This window comes from Dreissena polymorpha, chromosome 12 (assembly GCF_020536995.1).
Source record: "Dreissena polymorpha isolate Duluth1 chromosome 12, UMN_Dpol_1.0, whole genome shotgun sequence".
Lineage (NCBI taxonomy): Eukaryota > Metazoa > Mollusca > Bivalvia > Myida > Dreissenidae > Dreissena > Dreissena polymorpha.
In genome coordinates, this window is record NC_068366.1 from 43,501,436 (window position 1) to 43,528,483 (window position 27,048).

At 35.4% G+C, this 27,048-nt stretch overlaps 1 protein-coding gene across 5 annotated transcripts in view; it reads left to right on the top strand.

Moving 5' to 3' along the window:
- Positions 1–27,048, top strand: part of LOC127853242 (protein XRP2-like) — a 90,303-nt gene that overhangs the window by 4,194 nt on the left and 59,061 nt on the right. For 4 of the 5 annotated variants that reach the window (XR_008036536.1, XR_008036537.1, XR_008036538.1 and 1 more), the window contains exons 2-4: positions 18,906–19,023; positions 25,126–25,217; positions 26,870–27,042. Coding sequence is in view for 2 of the 5 variants with exons in the window: in XM_052387580.1 (XP_052243540.1) it covers positions 18,906–19,023; positions 25,126–25,217; positions 26,870–27,042 (383 nt within the window). In the remaining 3 variants the exon portion in view is untranslated. Of the gene's footprint in view, positions 1–16,906; positions 17,243–18,905; positions 19,024–25,125; positions 25,218–26,869; positions 27,043–27,048 lie in introns of those variants that run through there. The other variant, XM_052387581.1, reaches the window with a different exon arrangement.

Genomic DNA, 27,048 nt, shown 5'->3' on the forward strand with positions numbered 1-27,048 from the left:
CCACCACCACCACCACCACTTATTCTACCATGTCTACTATTACTACTTCTACTACTACGGCCACTACTACTACTATTTTTAACCAGGTTTTTAACCAGGTTTTCCGAAGGAAAAAACTGGTTATTAGATTGGCGAATGCGGGCGGGCTGGCTGGCTGGTGGGCTGGCGGGCGGGCGGAACAAGCTTGTCCGGGCCATAACTATGTCGTTCATTGTCAGATTTTAAAATCATTTGGCACATTTGTTCACCATCATTGGACGGTGTGTCGCGCGAAATAATAACGTCGATATCTCCAAGGTCAAGGTCACACTTTGAGTTCAAAGGTCAAAAATGGCCATAAATGAGCTTGTCCTGGCCATAACTATGTCATTCATTGTGAGATTTTAAAATCATTTGGCACATTTGTTCACCATCATGGGACGGTGTGTCGCACGAAAGAATCACGTCAATATCTCCAGTGTCAAGGTCGCCACAACTAAAAATAGATTAAAAAAAAAAAAACTTACAAAGGGGGTTAATTTTGTTTGTTCATTTCAAAAGTTCAGTTTGAGTTTTCTCCCTTTATCAGATTTTTTTTCACAATGAAAACCTGGTTTTGTGACAATTTTGTCCCTTGTTACTACTACTACTACTACATGTACTACTACTACTACTACTACTACTACTACTACTACTACTACTACTACTACTACTACTACTATTACTACTACTAATACTACTCCTACTACTTCTACTACACCACCACCACCACCACCACCACCACTGTTCACAGTGACAAAAAATGTATTCACACAATGGCTGCTACTACAACTTATAGCCCATATAGGGGGGCATGCATGTTTTACAAAAAGCCCTTGTTTTATGTTTGAAATACCGTCCAACCATCGCACCCAAGAATTCCCCCCACCAACCCACCCACCACCCCCCCCCCCCACCCCCGAAAGAAAGAATTTCTTTTTTGCATTTTTTTCCGCATTTTTGGAAGATAATGTAATAAATGTCCACACCCCCACACTATACACCCCTCTTCACTCCACCCCTCCCTCCTTTGTGATTGAAAATGAGATTCCCTTTACCTTTAAAAAGAAAATAGATGAGCGGTCTGCACCCGCAAGGCGGTGCTCTTGTCTTTTTATTATTTCAACAACAAAAACTGAGGTTCCTCCTGACATGGTGATGCAGAAGATTTATTCAAAGCCTTCAGAAATACACAAAAAGCTTATTAAAATTAAATACAAAATTATCTTGTTTTAAACAAGTTTGGAAAATTAATTTTTATAATGAGTTTTGGGCACAAATTTTTGATTAACATGATCAAAGAGCTCAAAGTAACTTTTGAGTTAAGCAGAGATAATCACTGCTGGAATGTGTTCATTTGTGAAAAAAAATGCAACAGTTAAATTTCATCAATTGAATATTTAAAACAAATTCAGATTGAATTTTCTTTTGTCTTCAGTAAGGCTGAAGGTTTGTGAAGTTTGTTGTTGCCACTGCTTTATCTAGTAGACATGAATTTAGTAACATCATCTTAGTGCTGGGATGGTCAAGGTACGTCTCAGGAAAAGAAAGGAATCAAATTTCGGTGTTGAATCAGTATCAGTATCCTTGGCATAGCTGTGATCACCCATGTATGTCATCACTATTTAAAGTCCACAATGTTTTGCAGGCATTATCAGTTCTAAATGTGGACATGACCTGGGTTTGTACGATTAAGTTTCGCTGATGTCATGACATTTTCCTCTGCGGGGTCGAAACTTTCTGTCTAAAGAGCAAGAGACCCTCTTTTGCTTCTTTTAACGCACTGAAAATATAAAACAATATGAATTTAAAACAGAATTATGGCAATATAAGTATATAAATTAAGGCAAAATGACAGCACATGAACAAAAGATAAATATGCTAATTGAACCGTACACAATTCAGTGCTTTCCACAGGATTTTTTTCAGGCGCCCCGGGGCTGATAGGGGTGTTGTTTTTTTTTTATTTAACGTGTCAACCCACGTCTGTGGTGTGTTATAACTCAAAGAATAACAGCGTCAAAAGATGTCATTTGGTGCGCTATGACTCTTCAAGAAAATCCCCCAGTCATTTAAAAATATATATAATTTTTTATATTGTTTAATTGTTTTAAAACTTTCCTGCACCGATAGTAAAATCCCGACTCGAACGATTCCCCAATACTTCCGTTTCAACCCGACTCTATTATTGTATACTTAATACTTTTCAAGTTCTATTTATTACCCGATAATCCCGTTTTTAGCTCACCTGAGCTGTGCTCATGGTGAGCTTTTGTGATCACCTTTTGTCTGTCGTGCGTTGTGCGGCGTCAACATTTGCCTTGTGAACACTCCAGAGGCCACATTTATTGTCCGATCTTCATGAAACTTGTTCAGAACATTTGTCCCATTGATGCCTCGACTGAGTTCGAAACTGGGTCATGCTGGGTCAAAAACTAGGTCACTAGGTAAAAAAAACAAAACCTTGTGAACACTGTAGAAGTCACATTTGATGCCCAATCTTCATGTAACTTTGTCAAAATGTTTGTCTAAATGATATGTCGGTTGAGTTCAAAAATGGTTCTGGTCCGTTGAAAAACATGGCCGCCAGGGGTCGGGGCAGTATTTCATAAATGGCTATAGAGAAACCTTGTGCACACTCTAGAATTCACAATGTTTGCCCAATCATCATGAACTTGGTCAAAACATTGGTTTTATTGATATCTCGGACGAATTTCGAAAATGGTCCAGATCGGTGAAAAAACATGGCCGCCAGGAGGCGGGGCACTTTTCTCTATATGTATATAGTGAAAACATTATAACACACTAGAAGTCACATTTTTGGTCCAATCTTCATGAAATTTGGTCATAAGTGTTTTCCGGATATGACGGTTGAGTTCAAAAATGGTCCAGATCGGTGGAAAAACATGGCTGCCAGGGGGTGGGGCAGTTTTCTCTATATGTATATAGTGAAAGTATTTGAACAGTCTAGTTGTGATAAACCATAATGTTAAAGAAAGACAACCTGTACATACCAGGGGTTTTTTTTACTAAGAAAGTGACGCCGATTATCAGCGTCTTCCCCTACCAGAATTTTTCCCTTTAAAACTACCATTTCCCCTCCAAAAATATAATTTTTCACCAAAATATAATATTTTACCCTCAAAGAAATGTTTTTTTCTTTCTTTTGGGAAGTCGACACTTATCCTATTTGTACCATGTACAACGATCTCGCTCTCTCTCTCCCGACGAAACACTCAAATCTGGGAATCCCAGTGATTCTATATATAGCTCTTAAATTACGTCATGGAAACCGGGCAACTAATCTTATTAATCATGTGACTATTTTACTGGATTCCGGTCTTGCGCGAGAAGGGTGATTCGTCAATTAATTACCGGAAACCAGTCGAGTTTTCATCCGGGTTATGTGAAAGCCAAGATGGGTATAAACGTTAAAACAGAAAAAAGTCTCACAATTGGCGTTCATACACGAACAAAATAAAACGTTCGGACTCGGAAAATATTAACTGCGTTGACGCATTTTTTAAGAATGAATCATCAAAAACCGTTGAAACCCAGCAGGATTCGGAGGTACATGTAATCAACATCTATTAATACTGTCGGATTATTGTGAAAGTGAAAGTAGACAATCGGCAGCTGCCGCACCTTTCCCTTCCAATACTGTAGCAGATCTAGATCGTCAACACATTCATCATGAAATTGAAATCACAATATTGAAATCGTTACCCGGCCCCAGTTGAAAACATTTCCCATTATTAGATCTACCCCTGCAACTTTATTTAGGACTTTGACTTTAATATCATACTTCAATTACTTGTTCATGTGTTTATGAACAAAAAGGTCAGAGACATGTCTCTTTTTCTAAAAAAAACAAATCTGAAGTCTGTAGGCGAGTTATAGACATTGAAATGAACAGTTTTTATTTTTTCCCCAAATATGTCTTTTTCGCGCTCGATTTTCCCCTTTTACCCAGCGTCCAGCGTCTTCCCCTTTTTCTAAAAAAAACCCCTGCATACTTTCTAATAGTTAACCAGGGTTTTTTTTTCCACTTTTTGGGAAGATAGCCCATGGCTTTGGAATTGGGAATTTTATTGGCATTTTCAAGAAATTGGGAAAATAAATTCATTAGCCTTTTTTTCCACACGAAAAGTTCACTGATAAGGGAAATACTAAATTTGATTTAAGTCTTTATAATCATTCAAATTAAAAGAAAAAAATCATATAATACTTTGTTAGATGTAATTGAATTAAAATTGAGATAAAATACACATAAGATTTCTTTCTACAAAAAAAAAGAAGATTTTTTATTATTTTTTTTGGAATTTTTTGCCACATTTTGGGAAAAAAGTATACTTTTTGGGATTGGGAACATAGCCGAATTTTGGCTATAGAATCGTGCCAAAAAAAACCCTGGTTAACTAATAGTTAACTCCCTTGTATAAACCTGGGACTTCTTTCATAAAATGTGGTGTACATAAAGACAGTAGTTTGCATGCAATTTAATAAACCTATGTCATAATATAACTGTACATGTACTAATGCACTGTAGAGCATTATCTTTGATCTTTACTGATAAGTTAACCTACTGTGTTTTGGTGTATTTAGCAGACTACTGTGCTATGAAACTGTTTCCATGGCAACCTTGTTATTTGGCATTTTCTAAATTAGAAAGACTCTTTTGATTGAAATAACTTTTGTAAATTCTTCTTATTTTTTACATTTGATTCACTGGAGTTTTCCACTCTCCATAAATTGTTTTCTTTAGATTACAGGCCTTTTCCGCCCTATGCCACGGGTCAGAATATCGGCCCCATTCCCAATGCAAATCTGGTTGTTTTTTCCCAATTGAAAAAAAAATCCCCAATTCCAAAAAAAAAATTTATTATATTTTTTAAAACCTTTAAATATTATATAAGTTAACCTGATCCAGTGTAGAAAATAGAAAAATATTGCATAATTAAATTATCTGTAGCATTGAATTTGTTTAAAAAACAGTCAAAAATGTTAAATTGATTATTTAAGATTCTCCTTATTTTCTCCAAAATCTGGCGTTTCGTGCAATTTTTTCCCCTCAAAAAAGGCCAGGCCCTTTCCCCAAAATCAGATAAAAAACCCTGCACTTGTCACACATGTTCATAATATTTTATAAAATTTTCATAATATGTTATCAAAATAGTCCATATTTACAAGTTAACGGCTTCTTTGAAGTTTAAGAAACACAATTTACATGCGATTATTTTTCCCATTTGAGCCAGTTTTGCGATGATTTTTTTCCTAAAATAGGGATTTTCACGACGCGAAATTCCCAAAATTCCAGTGTGGCGTTTTCCCAAAATGGAGCGGAAAAGGCCTGGATTAAGTTAGACTTATTATAACAAATTTTTTGAAGCAACTTCTAGACTAACAGTAACTAATATTTATATCAGTTTTTTTGGCAGATTGTGAACTTCTTTTTACATTCATTAAGGTATTGGCTTCATTTGTTCATTTTTAATAATGCATATATTCTTTAGACTAAAGTTATTTTCATTAAAGCTGTTTTGGTTTTCACTTATAGATTAATTCTTTCACTGAATTCAGGCATATCTGACTGGACGCCTTTAGTTAATTGAATTACAACCAGTAAGTGTGTTAGAAATAGCGTTCTTTAATTAGACTCACTCGATCGATATTTCCGTATTACATAGGGCTCACACAGTTACACAAGTCGTAACCGTCCCGTCATCGGTTCACTTGTGTAAGCAAACAAGACCACACTACCACAGTTAATGTTTATAGTAAAACATTGTGAATTCTTTTAGTCACATTTTTAGTTCAATCTGAATGACACTTGCTGATCTTCACACATGGTGACAATCTTTGTGAGCATAATTTTTTGCTCATGGTGAACTTTTGTGATCACCTTTTGTCAATTGTCTGTCTTCCGTTATGCGTCATGAATATTTGCCTTGTTAACACTGTAGAGGCCACATTTATTGTTGGATCTTCATGAAACTTTTCCAGAAGAGTTGTCCCAATAATATCTTGGACGAGTTCAAAAATGGTTCCAGTCTGTTGAAAAACATTTCCGCCATGGGGCCATTTGTTGTTCATTCTTCATGAAACTTGGTTAGAACATTTGTTCTATTGATATCTTGGGCTGCAAAGAACAGGTAATTTCTTTTTATCTCAGATGAGCGACTTTGGGCCTTTCAGGCCCATTTGTTATAAATCACTTTCTGGTAAATATTTACGATAAAATCTCTCAATTGTTTCTTTAACACAAACCTTGCCATTTTTCAATAGTATCAAATAAATTTTAAGTGACTATCTATAGATTTGTGAAATATTGCCTCTGAACATGCGTCAATCCCCTGACGTGTTGTGTAAGTGCTTGTTAAAACGCTCAATACACGCACACTTTCTATGCAAATGACGCGTAGTAGTACATGCTGCATAATTTTCGCGCTCGTTTTAATTGAGAAAAAGATTCAACACAAAATAAATTTGCACTGCTAATTTGAAGCAAGAATATTTTAACGTTGCGGTAACATTAACATTCGGGAATGGGTTTCGGATTACAAATTTAATTATTGCCATTTGAGATTTCAACAAATATTAACAGTTGCGTTATGAATTCAGCGACAATTTGTTTAAACACTTTACGAGTCGAATAAATGTTTTGACGGAATTATGCATGAAATTCACATTGTCCAGGAGGATTACGGCCGGTTGCCATCATCAGTCTTCAAAGTATCAATTATCGGACGAAACATTTACACGTGTGCGTAATTAATTCAACGAAAATTTGTTAAAGCGCATTACGTGTCGAATAAATGTCAGAAAAAGGAGGTGAATTAGTTCTATAAATGGACATGATGAAATATACATGTACTGGAATTAAATTGTTACCGCATAATTGTAACCAGCAGTTATTTGCACAACTTACTCGCTATAAGTTATTCATTGTTTGCCACTTGCAATTAATTTCTCGTATTAATTTTGAGTCATTCATGTAGGTAACACTTGTTTACCTAGGTAAGAAAAAGGTGTGATGATGATTCCCGAAACTGTCTAACGGTCTTTAATGTACTGTACTGTACTAGTTACCAGTTTAATATTACGTAAATGGTACAACTTCTTGCTAATCAAGCTGCGATAAACTCTTACTTCGTGCTCGACGTCAATAAAAAATAATTGTCGATAGTTAACCTCGCCCGCATAAGCATTCGCGTAACCGATTTGACGACTGGAAAGTTACCTGATACATCATTGTCAGCATTTAAATGACTGTGTAATTTGGCTAGAATTATAGATACGCGCGTCATGCTATTCTCTTATCAGTGGATTATCCATTACCGCATGTGGTGTTTATGGCGATTACTTGTGAAAGTAGGTACTGAGTGCTCTTTTAAAACAGGGAATATTGATACACTGATAGAGAAACCTTGATTTTTTTTTATAATCTCCACTTTCTTTTACTGAAAAATACACTGATCTTAAAATTTCAAGCGCCCCGGGGACTCTGATTTCGAATTCAAGTGCCCCAGCGAGGGATCGTTAAATGGCCTGTTGAAAGCCCTGTCAATTATTCACTATTTACCGAGCCTTTTGAAAAAAGCTGCGACATATGTTGATAACACGTGTAGTGCTAAAAAAAATGACTGAAATTGTATCATCTTTGAGCTGATACAAAATTATGCCTTTGCAAATAAGACAAATTAAATTTGCACCACACAATGTGTTGAAATGTAATGTTTGTAAAGATACCCATAAGATTAATATAGGACTAGTATTGACTGAGCCTTTTGAAAAAAGCTATGACATATTTGATCAAATTGATAGTGATTACACAATAAAAATATGACTAAAATTGTATAATCTTTGAGCTAATACAAAATTATGCCTTTGCAAATAATGCAAATTAAATTTGCACCACACAATGCATTGAAATGTAACGTTTGTAAAGATACCAACATGATAAATATATAGCTAGTATTGACTGAGCCTTTTTGAAAAGAGCCACGACATATGTTGATCAAACTGATAGTGGTAAAAAATAAAAATAAATCACTAAAATTGTATTGTCTTTGTGCTCATTCAAAATCATGAATTTGCAAATAATGCAAATTTAATTTGCACCACATGTGACAATGCATTGAAATGTAACGTTGGTAAAGATACCAACATGATAAATATAGGGCTAGTATTGACTGAGCCTTTCCAAAAGAGCCACAATATATGTTGATCAAACTGATAGTGGTAAAAAAAAACAAAAAAACTAAAATTGTATTGTCTTCATGCTCATTCAAAATCATGAATTTGCAAATAATACAAATAAAATGTGCACAACACAATGCATTTAAATGTAACATTTGTAAAGATACCTACAAGATTAATATAGGGATAGTATTGACTGAGCCTTTCGAAAAAAGCTGCGACATATGTTGATAACACTGATAGTGATTACAAAATTTAAAAAAATGACTAAAATTCTATAATCTTTGAGCTATTGTAAAATAATGAATTTGCAAAGAATGTAAATTAAGTTTTTACCACACAATGCATTGAAATGTAACGTTTGTAAGAATACCAACATGAATAGTATAGAGTTTTATTTGACCAAGCCTGTTGAAAAAAACCACGACATATGTTTATCGGATTATGGAAGTGTACACAATGATCGCATGATTTAGTGAAACTACCCACCGTCGTTTTTATTAGTATAAAATACTTAGTATAGTGAAAAACAAATAAATCAAAAGATGTCTCAAATTCAACAAACCTTTACAATGAATACTTCTTTGTTGGCAACACTTGGTTGATTTGTAATCTTAATCTCTCTCGATCGCTTTGTCACAGTCTCGGTCTGTCAAAAAGGCGGCTGTGAAAATTTGCCTCGTCGCGTGAAGTCTCATTGGGTCGCAAGTCTTTTTCCGTTTTGCGTAACAACGCGTTAGCTTGTTCATCCGTTCATTGATGTTTTGCATCCCTTTGTTTGTATAGGTCCCTGCTCCAACCTAAAAGCTAAGCACTTAATTTATAGTATACCAGTGCTTCCGTTAGTGGACGTCTGGGTGTAAATTACGCCTGAAAACGGCAGTCTTACGTCCATTATACAAATGGTGGAAGATCCTTGGACATCTGATAATCCGCATGTACGCTATTTTCTAATACACAACACGTACAAATGTCAACAGTAAAAAGGGTTATTCAGACCGTTAACTCCGCCTAAGAGCTTCTGTTATCAATTAATTTCTCAGCGAGTGGCCAATATTGATTTTTCCAGCTGTCAATAAAATTCTTTTTGGTAAGCGCATCAGCCAATCAGCGCTCAGGCAGCCGAATACACGCCGACCCCACATGAAGCTGTATACAATAATATTAGTGACCTTTGGCTACAAAGTTTTTATTCAGCAATCAAATATTTAGGTCCACGCTTACCCCGAGGAAGAATGACTTGATGTTGTACATGAAGTCTAATTTTTGCGTGATTTTCATCTGTACACGCAATACACGAGAAATGTTTATTTGTTGGTAGAATTTTTATTCTCCCACAAAATTTTTGGGGGGAGCATATACTCGCTGCTTCGTCTGTCTGTGCGTGTGTCCGTCCGTCCGTGCACAATTTTTGTCCGGGCTATTTTTCAGCAATTAATAATCGGAATTCAATTAAACTTTATGGGAAGCTTCACTACCAAGAGGAGATGTGCATATAATAATTATCAGCCGGTTCTGGTCGGATGATTTTTCACAGAGTTATGGCCCTTTGAAATTTTCCATTAACTGTACATATAGTGCAATTCTTGTCCTGGCTATTTCTCAGCAACTAATGACCGGAATTCAATGAAACTTTATGGGAAGCTTAACTACCTTGAGGTGATGCGCATGTTATTTGTGGGTTTTGATTAGATGATTTATTTAGAGAGTTATGGCTCTTTTAAATTTTTAAGTTGCTAAACCATCCATCGTATTATTTTGTCCAAAGTTATGCCCCTCAAGACGTTTCCTTTTATTAGTTCGACTATTATATATGAAATATATATAGTGGAGCTATCCTACTCAACCCGGCATCGGCGTTCGGTTCCGTGCCGTGCCGTTAGCGTGCAAATGTTAAAGTTTTCGTACTACCCCAATTATTTTTATTGTCCCGTGACATATTGCTTTCATATTTTTGCATACTGGTTAACCAACATGACCCCAACCTATTAACAAGAGCAGACAACTCTATCAAGCATTTTGCCATAATTATGGCCCCTTTTCCACTTAGAATATGCAGCAAATGTTAAAGTTTTCATACTCCATTTATTTTCATTGTCCCTTGACATATTGCTTTCATATTTTGCATACTTGTTTACCAACATCACCCCAACCTATAAGCAAGAGCAGACAACTCTATCAAGCATTTTGTCTTAATTATTGCCCCTTTTATACTTAGAATATGCATATTATTGATAAATCTATGTTAAAGTTTGCGAACTACCCCAAATATTTCCTATATCCTTTGACATATTGCTTTTATATGTTGCATATTTGTTTACCAACATGACCCCAATCTATTTACTAGAGCAGACCACTGTATCAAGCATTTTGACATAATTATGGCCCCTTTTACACTTAGATAATTGAACATTTTGCTTAAATTGCCATAACTTCTTTATTTATGATCACATTTTATTATTACTTTGCCAAACTATGCATACATATTGGTCTACATGCATGAATGACCTGACCAGTTATATCGCAATTCGGAACTAGAAATGGCGCGGCAGAGGCCGACGCGTATCCCCACGCCGAATGTTTGACCTAGGTGTGCCCCAGGGTTGGTAATGGGGCCATGCATAGCTGAGATTGACCGTATTGTCATAAGAGAAGTTCATCATCAATTAGAAGTGAATTGGTGTAGAAATGAAGAAGTTATAGTAAAAGGCAATTTTGGGTGGGTGTGACATATGTGGGCAGGGCGCCCCAGGGTTGGTAATTAGTGCCATGCATAGTTGAGATTGACCGTATTGTCATAAGAGAGGTTCAGTATCAATTTGAAGTGAATCGGTGTAGAAATGAAGAAATTATAGTAAAAGGCAATTTTGGGTGGGTGTGGTCTATGTGGGCGGGGCGCCCCAGGGTTGGTAATGGGGCCATGCATAGTTGAGATTGACTGTATTGTCATAAGAGAAGTTCAATATCAATTTGAAGTGAATCGGTGTAGAAATGAAGAAATTATAGTAAAGGCAATTTTGGGTGGGTGTGGTCTATGTGGACAGGGCCCCAGGGTTGGTTATGGGGCCATGCATAGTTGAGATTGACCCTAATGTCATAAGAGAAGTTCAGTATCAATTTGAAGTGAATCCGTGTAGAAATGAAAAAATTATAGTAAATGGAATTTTTTGGTGGGTGTGGCCTATGTGGGCGGGCGCCCCAGGGTTGGGATTGGGGCCATGCATAGTTGAGATTGACCCTAATGTCATAACAAAAGTTCAGTATCAATTTGAAGTGAATCCGTGTAGAAATGAAAAAATTATAGTAAATGGAAATTTTTGGTGGGTGTGGCCTATGTGGGCGGGGCGCCCCAGGTATGGGAATGGGGCCATGCATGGTTGAGATTGACCGTATTGTCATAAGAGAGGTCCAGTATCAATTTGAAGTGAATCGGTGTAGAAATAAAGAAGTAAATGTAAAAAAACCTAAAAAAATTAGTGATAATTTCTGACGCGGCCCCACCCCAACCGCTATAACTTTTGACCCAGGGGTCAGATCAAAATTCCAAATAGTGCAGGGTCGCACATATGCTCATAGCTACCATGTGTGTAAGTTTCAAGGTTCTAGTGCTTTTAGTGTAGGAGGAGATAGTGGCCAGGACGGACGGACAGACAGACAGACAGACGGACGGACGGCGGAGATAACCACAATATCCCCACCTTTTTTTCAAAAAGCGTGGGGATAATGAAGTGTAGTCGGTAAAATTTAAAGAAAGACGCGTTTTATACTCCGAAATTCGCTTTCACCTACGCAAACTTTTCTGAAAGGAGGTACATGTAACATTTTAAATTCAGTCGTTCATTTGTCATAATTACTAAATATGAACCAGTGCTCTATGCTCTCAAATCGCATCACATGATTAACGCATGTTCAATGGGAGTCCCCCCATCCCACAATTCAATTTGTACATATGAACTTGCGCAAAATTGCGGACATTTGCGGTGTAAATATTTGCTGTACTTTGGTTTTGAAAATAGCAATCGTAATAATACTGGATTATCGGGGTATGGATAGAGTTGAAACATGTATGTATATTAAAATTCTGAAATAAAAGTGGGACTTCAAAATGTACATGTATGTCTGGAACGTACAAAATTTTAGGCTTGGAAGTCAGGACTTTCAACTTTTAAAAGCTAACGGAAGCGCTGGTATACAACAATGCTTTCCCTACCAAATTCACACAAAAATATTTCAAAATAAAGTTATGGCAAGTGTCCATACAGAGAATTGTGTCTTCAAATAAATGATGTTCCATCCAAAAGTATTTAGGATACTGTAACCTTTTGTATAAATATATAGAACACTGTTCAACAGAAAAAGGTTTGTGGTGAAAAAAGATCAAGGTACTGACAGTACTGGTGTGACAATGCTTTTGAAGAGGATGGATATAAAACATCAATTTAAGTTTATCTATATCACCACAATTGTGTATGTTGATACGAACATTTGGGTACGATAAAAAATTTGGGTACGAAAATTTTGGGAACGAAAAAATATTTGGTACGAAAAAAAAATTGCGTACGAAACATTTTTGGTACGAAAAAAAGTTTAGGGATACGGGGAAGTAGTACCCGTGGGTAACTTGACCCATTTAGCGAAACTAGGAGGCGGGTCACATTCTTGTTCATTAAGTATGGCAATACATTCATGATGATTCTCGAAAGTAGGTATGAGCACATAGCCGGACCATGTGAGCTCAATCGAATGAGCACTTGACTATCCGAGTTCGCCCACGAACATATGGATAAGTTAACTAATAGCGAAATGACCTTATACATGTATATGCTAAAATCTAACAATTGAACGAAATATCAAACATGGTATGTACACTTAGGTGGTTGTGTAATTTCTGTTAGAATATCGTATTCAATATGTAAATTTTAAATGATTGTGCCCGCACTTGAGTTTGTTGCCTTGTTTGAGTCTATACGCGCCTAGGCTGCACCCAGTCTGTGTATTTGTGTTTTTCCAAGGTAATGAGTTGCCTCCGCGCTGAGGCTGCATAATGTTGGGACCCGGAGTGTGTCCAGCACTCCTACCTAATAAGATAAGATTGACGACAGTTGGGACGAATTTTGAATGATAGCTGCAATTTCCAGCTATTTGTTTTGTACTGAAATACTTTTTATTTTTTTATATGGTCAAATGCTGCTGGGGGGGGGGGGGGGATAAGATTTTCCGGAAAAAAACAACTGTCAGGAATGGTGACCACAAAACATACACAATATAACATTGCGCCGGGAGCAGGAATCTAACCGGTGTCGTAAAGGTGAAAAAGCGAACGTCCTAGCGGGACGGACAATTACGCAAAGTAATGTTGTTTTATCTATATATATCATAGCAGTGCAGCGTTTACAATTTGCAGGTTCAAAATCGTTCGCATTCTTTAGTTTTGTGATCACGTAAAAAGTTAATTTTACATGTTTTTATTCGCAATTTATTTACCAAATCGAGAACAAATATCAAACAAAATAGAGAAAATATATAGTTGTTTCATTGGTCCATAAAAATTAAATGGATGTAAAATTACTAATTTGAAATTAACGTTCTGATACATTTATTGAATCTGTTTCCCCAGGATATGCTGTTCTATTAATATTTACCTTTATCAACACGAACGACAACTCTGCTAGGAAAATGTTATCAATGAAAATCAACGAGCAATCTCCTACGCAGTGGCGAATGCCAAGGGAAGTAACTGAAAAATCGAGTTATCTCAATCGGACTGGCTCGGTCTTTTACATAGGTCGCAATTGTGAAGATTTTTTTTACTGGTTATCAAACCTTGGACGCTGCTGTTCCAGCATCGTCAAAAACTGGGTGAACCTGAAGTCGAATTCTAGAAGGATATTACACACTTGCACACTGTCCGCCAAGCAATATTGTATAATAAATTGTTATTTAACTTGCACATGATATGACATATTGAGACAGATTTAACTAGAAATGGCGCTGCAGAGGCTGACGCGTGTCCCAACGCCGGATGTGTGACCCAAGGGCACCCCAGGGTTGGTAATTGGGCCATGCATAGTTGAGATTGACTGTATTGTCATAAGGGATGTTCAGTATCAACTTGAAGTAAATTGGTGTTGAAATGAAGAACTTAATGTAAAATAACCTAAAAAAATGAGTGAACATCTCTGACCCGGCCCCACCTCAACCCCCATAACTTTTGACCCAGGGGTCAGATCAAAATTACAAATAGGTCAAGGTCACAGGGGTAAAAAATTGTATGCGCATGGAAAGGTGTTGTCTAGATACTTATGCATACCAAATATGAAACCAATTTCTGAAGGGACACAGTAGTTATGAGCCTTTTTTTAATCGCAGTTGCAGATTTCAAAGCCTGAACGCTGACCTCAAGTTCAAGTCAAGGTCACAGATGTAAAAAAATTGTATGCACATTGAAAGGTTTTGTCAAGTATAAAGATACACATGCATACCAAATATGAATTGTCTACTGGGTCACCAGTGTAGAAATCTGAAATGAAAATATACATCTCATGTGGAGAAATATGTAATTGACAATTAACAAACATGTACATGTGGAAGTTTTTGTTAAATAGTTTCACAGGAAACAAATATTCTCTTATTATGTCATAGATGGCAAAGTCAGGCCACGTTGATAAAGACAACCATTTCAAGCAATCAAACAAACATAGAATAAAGCAAGTTGATTCTTAATATTTTTACAGTTCATAGCAGATGCCAACAAGAATAAAGTAATTATATGAGATTTTGTCGTATGTATTGTAAGTGTGACTGAGCAAATACGCACTGAAATCATATTTTTAACCAATCATCATTACATAGGCTCAGAACATTTGTTCGTATCATATTAAATTTGTTGGAAAAGGTTTAAAATGGTCTGATGAAATATCAACTTATAAAGTTGATGCAATTTTCCTGAAATGACAAGATGATAATAAAATAATTTGTGTATCAGACTTTTTTTTAAGGATTTCAAAACAGTTGACCTTTCAGAAGCCCCCTGCTTTGTGTTATTTTCAAACTTGGTCTGAATATTCGTTCCAATAATGTGATTGCCAGAATATAATCTATGTTATAAGCCTTAAGAGATATAAAAAAAGCTTTGTCAACTGTCAAATTTAGAACACAAAATCACTTAAGCTTATAAAATTTCTTAAGTTTCTTTGTGTCTCAGGTGAGCTCATTTGCTCTTTGCCTTTTTCGTTAGAGGTATATAATGAGACCAGTATATTGAGAATTACTTATGTAGTAAAAAGTAAAAACATGTTATTTGTATTTTGAAAATGTTGTAAAGCTGGGATGCCTGAACAACAATACGTTCAGTGTGTTGCCAGTAATGTTACTACAATGTTGCCAGTAATATTACTACAATTACAGTGCTCCAGCTAGGATTTGCAAAGGGCAGGGTGGGGCTATTTTGTTAAAAGGGCACTTTCAAACGCGCAGTTTTTTGTCAAATGGGCACTTTCGAGTGCACTGTCATATCTGGAATGCTCTCCATTGGATATTCATTTTTATATTATTAATAATTGTTAGTTTATATTATTTCCTTTATTATTAAGCCATGTTAATACAATATCAATGTAATATGATCTTAATAAATTATAATATGTTAAAAAAAAGGCAGGGCGTGGCATCTGAAGTGCAGGGCGGGGCTTCGGAAGGGCAGGGCGCATCGTCCTTCCATTTAGGCCTAGCTGGAGCACTGCAATTACCAATATTTTCTTACTTCCTATGAGACCTGGATTGATCCATTATAACAATTAGCACCATGGTATTGATTTCTAAGCTGCAGGGAGTTTTCTGTATAAGACAAACACTGCCTTGCAGTTTCAATAGACTGTTGAATGAGTATTGTGTATCTCAATTAACAATTCATCACTAATGTAACGCTTGATATTAGAATTTATCAAAAGCTTTCTACTTTATCAAACTGAAATAAATAGATTTTAACTACTGTTATAATGTACAGAAGTATTATTTGTTTTAGTATATACTTATACTATGATGTTACGTCATGTATATCCTTTATTTTAAATATACAGGAAAGGAAATTCAATATTCTTTGTTAAACTTATATGAGAATTGCGTGGGGTAAAAGGGGCTTACAGCATGTGCCTTAAATATTGTACCAGATTAGTCTGAACAGGGCTATCGGATGACTGCACAGGCTAATCTGGTTATGGGATGACTGCACAGGCTATCTGGTTATGGGATGACTACACAGGCTAATCTGGTTATGGGATGACTGCACAGGCTAATCTGGTTATGGGATGACTGCACAGGCTAATCTGGTTATGGGATGACTGCACAGGCTAATCTGGTTATGGGATGACTGCACAGGCTAATCTGGTTATGGGATGACTGCACAGGCTAATCTGGTTATGGGATGACTGCACAGGCTAATCTGGTTATGGGATGACTGCACAGGCTAATCTGGGACTATACTTTACATCTTATTACAAGCAAGTTCATTGTCTTTGAAGAAGGATGTATAACTGTATCTGGATACCAAATGATTGAACCAATAAGCTGTAATGCTTAAGTGTGGCTTGGAATCCAGTTGGTATAGTGCAGAAATTGATTTCCTGTATTGAAGTGTTGTCATATAATCACAACTTAAGAGCGTAAACATCTGTTGTCATTTGTTTTCATTTGCCACTGAACTAAATTCCAAGATTGACTTGTACTGTGGATCATATAATGGAAATTGAAAAAATGAAATACTTAATTTTCTCTAGTGATTTGTTAGTTTTTTGCATCTGTCTACACTGGAACTGTGTGTGTTTAATGTCTTGTGTCACATGTTATCGAAACTGGCTTTGTAGTTACAACTGAAAAAAAATGAAAAAATGTTAATCAAGTTGAGCTTTGCTAGCTGACATTTACATGTACATGGTGTTTATTGGAGTGGCTAAGACATTGATGAAATTGTGATGAATTGCTTCAGCTGCTTTAAGTTCAACTATTGCTGTTTATTAGTTCCATTCACCAGGTTAGTTGAGTATAATTTAAATTACCGGTAATTGATTTAGACTCATAGTTTGTGCCTAAATCGTCTTACCTTTTCTACCAGTAATTTTGATAAACGTTGAAATAATTCAGGAAAGTGTGTTTTATTGCACTGTGTAATTTGATTTCTTTTTCACTTTTTAAGGGTGTATCTCAATTACATATGTTTATTCACAGTAAGACATTTTTTTAATGGTTATCTTTGTTATATGTTTCTGTAAATTATAACTTTTTTTTTTTCTTAATAGCACTGTTCAAATCATCAATAAATAGGTAAAATATCAATCAATCTGTTTCGTTTTTAGCTCACAGGAGCATAATAGGCTCATGTTGAGCTTTTGTGATTGCCTTTTGTCCATGGTGCGTTGTGTGGCCTCAACATCTGCATTATTTACACTTTAGAGGCCACATTGATTGTCCAATCTTCCTGAAACTTAGTCAGAAGATTTGTCCCAATTAAGGATTTCTTGGACAAGTTAAACATTGTGGTGGTTGAAAAACATGGCTGCCAGGGGACAGGTCATTTTTCCTTATATGGAAACACTCACAGGTTAATATTTATTGTCAGATCTTCATGAAACTTGGTCAGATATATTCCCAATGATATCTTGGACAAGTTTGAAAATGGTTTCGGTGGATTGAAAAACATGTGCCCAGGGGTGGGGCATTTTTCTCTTTATGGCTATAGTGAAACCTTGTTAACGCTCTAGACTCCACATTTATTTCCGATCTATATGAAATTGGGTCAGATATTTTTCTCTATAATATCTTAGATGAGTTTGAAAATAATTCCAAACTATTGAAAAACATGGCTTTTAGGGGGTGGGGCATTTTTATGTCCCCCACCACTATAGTGGGGGACATATTGTTTTTGCCTTGTCCGTTGGTTTATTTGTTTGTTTGTTTGCCCCAACTTTAACATTTGCCATAACTTTTGCAATATTGAAGATAGCAAATTAATATTTGGCATGCATGTGTATCTCATGGAGGTGCACATTTTGAGTGGTGAAAGGTCAAGGTCATCCTTCAAGGTCAAATGTCTGAATATATAGGTCGAAATTGCACATTTAATGTACACTTGCAATACCGGTATTGAAGCTATCAACTTGATTTTTGGCATGCATGTGTATCTCATGGATCTGCACATTTTGAGTGGTGAAAGGTCGAGGTCAATGTCATCCTTCAAGGTCAAAGGTCATATATATGGGGACATAGTATTTCACAAACACATCGCTTGTTCTTATATGGCTGTAGTAAAAGCTTGTTAGCAACACTCTAAAAGTCTTATTTGTCGACCAATCTTGAAACTTGGGCAGAACATTTGTTGTAATTATAAAATGGTTCCAGTCTGTTGAAATATACGGCAAAAGTAAAACCTTTTCAACTCTCTAAAAGTCACATGTATTGTCCAATGTATTTGAAACGTGGTCAAAATATTTGTTCTAATGATAGCTCAACTGAGTTAAGAAAGGGTAATGATTGCCCGAAAAGTACGGCGGCCAGGGACTGGGCATTTTTCCTTATTACTGTAATCAAACCTTGTTAGCACTCTAGTTTATTATGTAGCATTTACCATGTCATACAATATTATTTTAAAGTGAGACCAATGAACGTGGATTTATGATTTAACTCCTGTCTTTTTGCAGGGATAAACGGCCAAAGGTAGATGTGTCCAGTTATATGTTTGATGGTTTGAAAGGGGAGACAGTAGGCAAACTGCCAGGCTCACTGAATGGAACTCAGTTCATCATTCAGAACTGTGAGGTAAGCAATTTTTAGCTCACCTGTCACAAAGTGACATGGTGAGCTTATGTGAGCGTGTGATGTCCGGCGTGTGTGCGTGCGTGTGTGCGTGTGTCCGTCAACAATTTGTTTATGTAGACAGTCGAGGTTACAGTTTTTATCCAATCTTTATGAAATTTGGTCAGAATGTTCATCTTGATGAAATCTGGGTTGGGATTGTATTTGGGTCGTCTGGGGTCATGAACTAGGTCACTAGGTCAAAAACTAGGTCACATAATAGGTCAAATAATAGAACAACCTTGTGTAAACAATAGAGGTCGAGGTTTTCATCCAATCTTTATGAAATTTGGTCAGAATGTTTATCTTGATGAAATCTGGGCTGGGACTGTATTTGGGTCATCTGGGGTAAAAAACTAGGTCACTAGTCAAATACTAGGTCAACTAATAGAACAAGAGCTGTCTCCATAGGATGACATGTGCCCTCGATAAACGCTTTGATAGAAATTATGAGCATTTTTCGAAACCTAAATGCATTTTTCGAAACCTAAACGCGGACCCTAAGTTCAAGGTCAATATCAAAGGAGTCAAAATTTGTGTGCCTATGGAAAGGCCTAGTCCATATACACATGCATATCAAATATGAATGTTACATCTGAAGCGACATAGAAGTTATGAGCATTTTTCGAAACCCAATCACAAAGTGTGACGGACAGACAGACGGACGGACAGGCAGACGGACAGTGCGATCACTATATGCCGTCCTTCGGGGGCATAAAATCTTCCATATATTATGAGGTCCAAAATGACATAAATGATGAATGACCTGTTATGACTAAGATTTAAATTGAAACAATGTCATAAGTCTTATCCAAATACACTCTAAATTATTTATAAAAAAATTACTTAAATGCTTTTTAATGGAATGTCAAATATTATTAGTGAAAGAAAATTCACAATATTTCTCCTTCAATCCCCTTAGTCTATCAGATTCAGTTAATTTTCCTGACAAATTAACATGCATGTAGAATACTAGAACACTTTTTAACCACAAATCCACGAATCATATCAACAAAACTTATCATTTAGCTACAGTGATACACAGATTGTGACACCTTTTCCAAAATTCTTATTTCACACTGAAACACATATTTTGATGATGTTATGATACACAAACATCTGACAAATTAGCTGTTCTCATATGATTTTTTTCTTACTTTACTGAAGCAAAAATAAAAATGTTGTTTTCTGTAAATGATAAAATATTAATTTGATTCATTGTTACAGAAAAAGTGTATTGAAACTTACGGCTATGCAACTTGTTTAAATATTGTGCCTGTAACCATTCATTTAATAAAAATTTAAAATATGCTGATATCTTGAAATATCCTCTACCAGTATATAATTTTAACCCTTTCCGTGCGGGAACCGAATTTTAAAGGCCTTTGCAAACAGTTTGGATCCAGATGAGACGCCACAGAACGTGGCGTCTCATCTGGATCCAAACTGTTTGCTATTCTGATAGTATTCTTTGAAAAAAAATCAAGAAAATGCTAATTTTAGAAATTCAGCAGACAACATTTTAGCAGACGACAAATTTCCCAGCATGCAAAGGATTAAATACTTATTATATTGTGTTGCAACCAAGCCATAAGAATACTTTATCTTAATTTTATTTTCATTTACTCATTTATCTACCTGACAAGTTGTTGGATGAGGGAATCTTTTCTTTGAAGTTCATCTTTCAAATGTTTCACCTGATCTTGTATCTAAAACAAACAAACATTATTAAATCTAAACAATTAAATCTGCTGCATGTATGGATTTTTGTGGAAAACCAGTTAAATTATGTGTCTGGTGTTCAAATTATACTATTGATTGTTTAACCCTTTGCATGCTGGGAAATTTGTCGTCTGCTAAAATGTCGTCTGCTGAATTTGTCAAATAAGCATTTTCTTCATTTTTTTTCAAAGAATACTATCAGAATAGCAAACAGTTTGGATCCAGATGAGACGCCACGTTCTGTGGCGTCTCATCTGGATCCAAACTGTTTGCAAAGGCCTTCAAAATTCGGTTCCCGCACTGAAAGGGTTAAGCAAATTCCCCAGCTGTTTTTTTCCGTTTACTTTGTGAATATATATTATTTATATCTTTGTGACAAAAATAAACATATCATTTCTTAAACCAATGAACCATGAGGACACATCAGCTGTGAATAATGAATAAGAAGTCGACCCATTCAATGTAGGATAGAGACATTGTAAAAATAGCATTAATGATGCTGCCTAGCAACTGTGGACAACAAACAGCACAGAGAGCAATGGTGAAATCACTGGAGACAAAACAACAGATTGTTAGTGTTTAAATGGCTTTGCTAACTGACTTATGACTTTTGATTGAAGGTTAACTTACTTATTAAATTGTATTACTAGAAATTGAGTTTCATGACTTGGAACATTAAGAGCAACATGTAAAAGCTAATCTGTTTACAGCATTGAATGTGTTGCTCCTTTATATAAGCATTTTTATTTTGTAAAAAGGCAACCATGTCAATATTATATATTAATGACATTCAAACTCATCATTAACAATTATTCTGTTTGATGTTTCCAGTTCACTACAAAGTAACACAACCACCATACAATATCATATCTATCACTGAACCCCGAGAATAAAATTGATTGTTTTTGTTCTTGTAATAATCCAGTTTCCCTGGTAACCTGAAAATCAATAAGGACTCTGATGATAGCACATAAGCTCAAACAAAAACAGCTTTACCATACTTACAAGCAGAAATATCTAATTTAATGTGAAATAATTATTCATTTTGAAGATAGTGTAAGATTGTAATTTTCAAACACATTCATTATGTTAAATTACGATATTAATCAAGAACCATTACTGAGTGTGCCGACCACCTAAGTCTTTATATAATATTACACTTAGTCTAGTTAAAAGTAGCTATTTTCAGCAGAGAAAACATTTTATGAAATCTATGAGGCAAAAATGGGTTTGGTGCATCAGGAAAGGGACACTTATAACAGACTTGACATCAGTGCTTTATCGTCTTTCATTCCAATATCAACACTCTTCATATCCACACATGTATAAACATACAAAAGCTTGCTATATACATAGTCAGAAGAGTAGCATCATGTTACAGTGACCATGCACTTCTCATAATATCTGGTCCTTATACAATATTTGTGAGTAAACTAAAAAAAAAAAATGTTTCATTGAGATTTTTTTATATCTTCAATAACTATTTTCTGAGGATTTACAATGAAGTTTCAAATAGAACAGGCTGAGCATATTAAACCTTTCCCATTCACATTAAAATTGAAAATGACTTTATGCAACCAGCATACAACCAGAACTGTCTGAGAGTAACTTGCAGGCTGTTCAGGTTTTATGCTGTTTGCTGTTCATCCGTATCTTAGGGTTAGAGATTAATCATTTCAATATTGAATAAATTACGATTTTTTAAAATTTAATTATATTCTTTTATGGGACCACAAATATGTCAAAATGTGTATTGAAGCAGTAAAGGGTTAACTCAAGCAGACTTAAACTTAGAACAATACCATGCTAAGTAACACAACATGAACAAGAAACTAAGATGATTTTCAACAAGAGCACTGCATAACGGGTGCCACGCTTGGCTACGGGTGCAGTTTTGAAGAAATGAAAGCTTGTCAGATTATTTTATTTATTAAAGGTCACAGTGCCCTTGACCTTTGACCTAGTCACCCAAAAATGGGTGTGTCAAAAACTAGGTCACTAGGTAATATAATAGAAAAACCTTGTGTAGACAATAGAGGTCACAGTTTTCATCCAATCTTTATAAAATTTTATCAGAATGTTTATCTTGAAGAAATCCGGGTTGGGATAGTATTTGGGTCACCTGGGGTAAAAAACTAGGTCACTAGGTCAAATAATAGAAAAACCTTGTGTAGACAATAGACGTCACAGTTTTCATCTAATCTTTATGAAATTTGGTCAGAATGTTTATCTTGATGAAATCTGGGTTCGGATTGTATTTGGTTAGTCAGGTGAGCGATTCAGGGCCATCATGGCCCTCTTATTATAGGATGAATTAGTCATTATTTTTAGCTCACCTGAGCACAATTATTGTGCTCAATGCGAGCTTTTGTGATCACCTTTTGTTGGTGGATTGTCGCAGACTTTCCGAAAGTTGCCCACATTTTACAGGACATTCGGTCATTTGTCAAAATAATATCATGGAAGAGTTGTAAAATGGTTCCAGTTAGATGAAAAACATGGCCACCAGGGTTCGGGGCATTTTTCCTTATATTGCAATAGTAAACCCTTGTTAATTCACTAGAACTTTTTGTCCCAATGATAATCAGAAATCTTGATATTCGAAAATGTTTAAGGTTGGTTGAAAAACATGGCCACCAGGGGGCAGGGCATTTTTGCTTATATGGCTTTAGTAAAACCTTTTTACACTCAAGAGGCAGCATTTATTGTCCGATCTTTAAGAACTTTGTCAGAATATTTGTCTAAATTATACCTTGGATGAGTTCTTAATTGGTACCGGTTGGTAAGACAATACTGCTGCCAGTGATCCTGGCAATTTTCCTTATTTGGCTTTATTGAAACCTTTTTAACACTGTAAAAGTCACATTTATAGTGTAGTCTTTATCGAACTGTGTCTGAGAATTTTTTATGCCCCCTTTGGAAGAAAAGAGGGTATATAGTTTTCGCACTGTCCGTCAGTCTGTCAGTCTGTCACACTTTTCATGTCCGCTTTCTAATTAAAATAGTTTTCATCCGATCTTTGCCAAACTTGGTCAGAAGTTGTATCTAGAAAATATCTAGGTTAAGTTCGAATATGGGTCATACCGGGTCAAAAACTAGGTCACGGGGTCACTTAGTGCATTTCAAGGATTTAGTATTTAGGTTTCGAAAAATGCTCATAACTTCTATCAAAGCGTTTATAGGGGGCATATGTCATCCTATGGTGACAGCTCTTGCTTTAGTCATATTTTGGATAAGGTAAAAAATGTTTCAGTTTTTCCAGTCTGTTGATAAGTATAACCGCCAGGAGGCTGTGAATTTATCCTAATATGTCTTTTAAAAAAACATGTTACCACTCTAAAAGTCACTTTTATAGTTCAATCTTCATGAAACTTGGCAGAACATTTGTATTATTGATATCTGCCCATCAGTGACCTACTGCAGTTGCTTAAATTTCAATTTTTTGATTCAAATTAACTATGAACAGAGCTCCAGATAAGGTTTTGTGAAATTGTTAACGTTACTACCAGATTTTCAAAAATAATTCTTAACTCTGAAATGTTATTCTTAACGTTACTACTAAGTTTTGGAAAATTATTCTTAACTTTTCTAAATGACCTAAAAATAAATAATAATGGTTATTTTCATGCAAAAAATCTAAATAAACATACTAGCAACTTAATTTAAACGAGTTACACAGTGTCTTTTCAGTATTTATACAATTTTATTTTTCAAAAACCTTCATATGCCCAAACTGTGCTTAGATTGCATGCCTTTGATGAATTTTTACGTATTTCACATTTAAAATGGGTCTCTCTTTCAATCTTTTCAACGATTGGCCACGGGAATTGTCGCTTCCACTCGTTCAATGGTTTTTTGTTTAAGTTTGGACCCGTCGTGTCGCGTTTTTTTTAGCTTTTCGGACTGTTTGGCAACTGAACATACAACATCGTATAAGATCTTTTCTATAATGTCTTTCTTAACATTCAACTATGGCTCACTTTGCGTACAATATTTTAAAAGCATGTTTTTGCAGGCTTTGCAGTTTTTTAGGACGCTCTCTGGGCGCCGCCATTGTTTTTTGACAGAGAGACTGTACACGCTGCTTTTATTGGAAAAAATGCGCTTTGTTAAACAAACCCGATAACCATTTTATATAAGCACCGAAAAGATCTTTAATACGCAAAAAGAACTCAATAAAAATAGATACGAACCGATGTAAAAATAATATTCGTAACTTGATTTTGTAATTCTTAATGGTACGACAAGATTTTAAAATGCGTAACGTACTTGAAAATAATTCGTAATTACGAAAATACGACCCTTATCTTGAGCTCTGTATGAACCTGGTCTTTATTGCTTCAGAATTGCAACATCTACATATTTGACCACACCAGCACAGTGACAGTAGATGACTGTGTCAATTGCAACATTTTTATTGGACCAATCAAAACCAGGTATTCTAGTGAGAAAAGTGAATCTGAAGCAAATGAATTTTACATTATCTGAATTAATGTACCTGTTATTGGGAAAGGTCATTTTTATTTTTAGAGCAAAAGTTTGTGGATAGTGCATATCAACATTTTTTAGTATTAGGCTATAACTTTCTGTGTGCAGATTATTTTGCATACTTTATGTTAATCTTTAATGCTTAAAAAATAGATTTGTGATAAACGGCAAAAATTTTTATCCAATTTTAATTAATTTTTAGTCATTATACATTAACTTAAAATATAAAATGTGTGTATCCTTTATTCACATTTTTTTAATTCAGAGCAACATATAAGATTTCTTGTTAATTAATTTTCACTACAGGCTTTTTGTTACAAATTTTTTTTTTCCAAAAAACTATTTGTCATATAGTTATTACCATTTGATAAAAACTTAACTTTATTTCGTGATGAGATGAGCGCTTTATTTTGGGTTTTGATAATTCTCAGCAGTTCTAAATTCAAATAATAAAGTCTTTATACATTCATATTGTCAATGATTGTTTGTAAATCATGGATGATAATAAGTTATTTTGTTTCAAAGATACATATCCAAACCCTCTCCATCAATGACAAGTCTGTAGCAATCCAGGGCTCGACATTAACTTTTGAAGCCACTTGTCCAGTCGGACAAGTAGACCATAATTTCACTTGTCCTGACAAAAAAGCAACTTGTCCTGACCAGTATATCTTATTCTGCTCAGTACTTTGCAAAATAATGAAATAATAAAAAATGCTCAAATCATAGACTTGAATCGTTCAAAATACATGTAAACATAATTGTAGGCAATTTCAATACAAAAAGAACTGACTAGAAGAACAGGAAAGCTCAAGATTATTGATTTTTAAACATTATACAAAGCCATAATACCTGACAAAAACTTGTGTGTTGCCAACATCAAACAGAAAATGTTAAAAGTGATGTATATGTACAGTACTTAACTGATATTTAAAAAAAAACACAAAATCACTCTATACATAGAGACGACGTCACTTCGTTAATTGTCTGTAAGATCGGTGTGTACCGGTGTCGTAAAAAGCATATTCCTTATAAGGGAGAATATTCTTGTTATCTTGGCAAAGAAAAAAATGTTAAGGGTTGATTCCCTTGTGAACAGTACAGTGTAGTACATGTATCACATGGAACTATCGGAATATCTCGGGCTTCAACGATTAAACGTATACAAAATATACTCTGAAAAGTTGAGTGATATCTCCACAGAAATAATGGCTTTAAAGGCATTTTTTCTAAGTTATACAATATAATGACCACTTGTCCCGTCGGACTAGCAAATTCTTTATTTACTTGTCCGGACTAACAATTTGGTTGTCCCGGACAGTCGGGCAACATTTAATGTCGAGCCCTGCAATCATAGTTTGACGATGGTATTTGTTTTGCAGACACTGAATTGCCACTGTGTTATGAGCCTAATATTTTAAAAGCCGTCACCACGTGTCATATACAAACCATAAAAACAATAGAACAATCCTTATCTGTTGCCCTGAAGTTGCATGTTACATTTTAACTCATGGTACATTTCCTTTCTCTTTCAGAAAACATGTTGTGTAAAATTTTAAACAGATTTTACTACACGAAAAAACAATCTTGTGATTTTCAGTATATTCATCCGTGACTGCACAGGTTGCAAGTTTGTCCTTGCCTGCCAGCAGTTCCGACTGCGGGACTGCCACAAACTGGATGCCTTCCTGTGTTGCGCAACTCAGCCCATCATTGAGTCCTCATCGGGTGTCAGGCTGGCCTGCTATAGCTACTACTATCCAGAATTAGCTGGTAAGG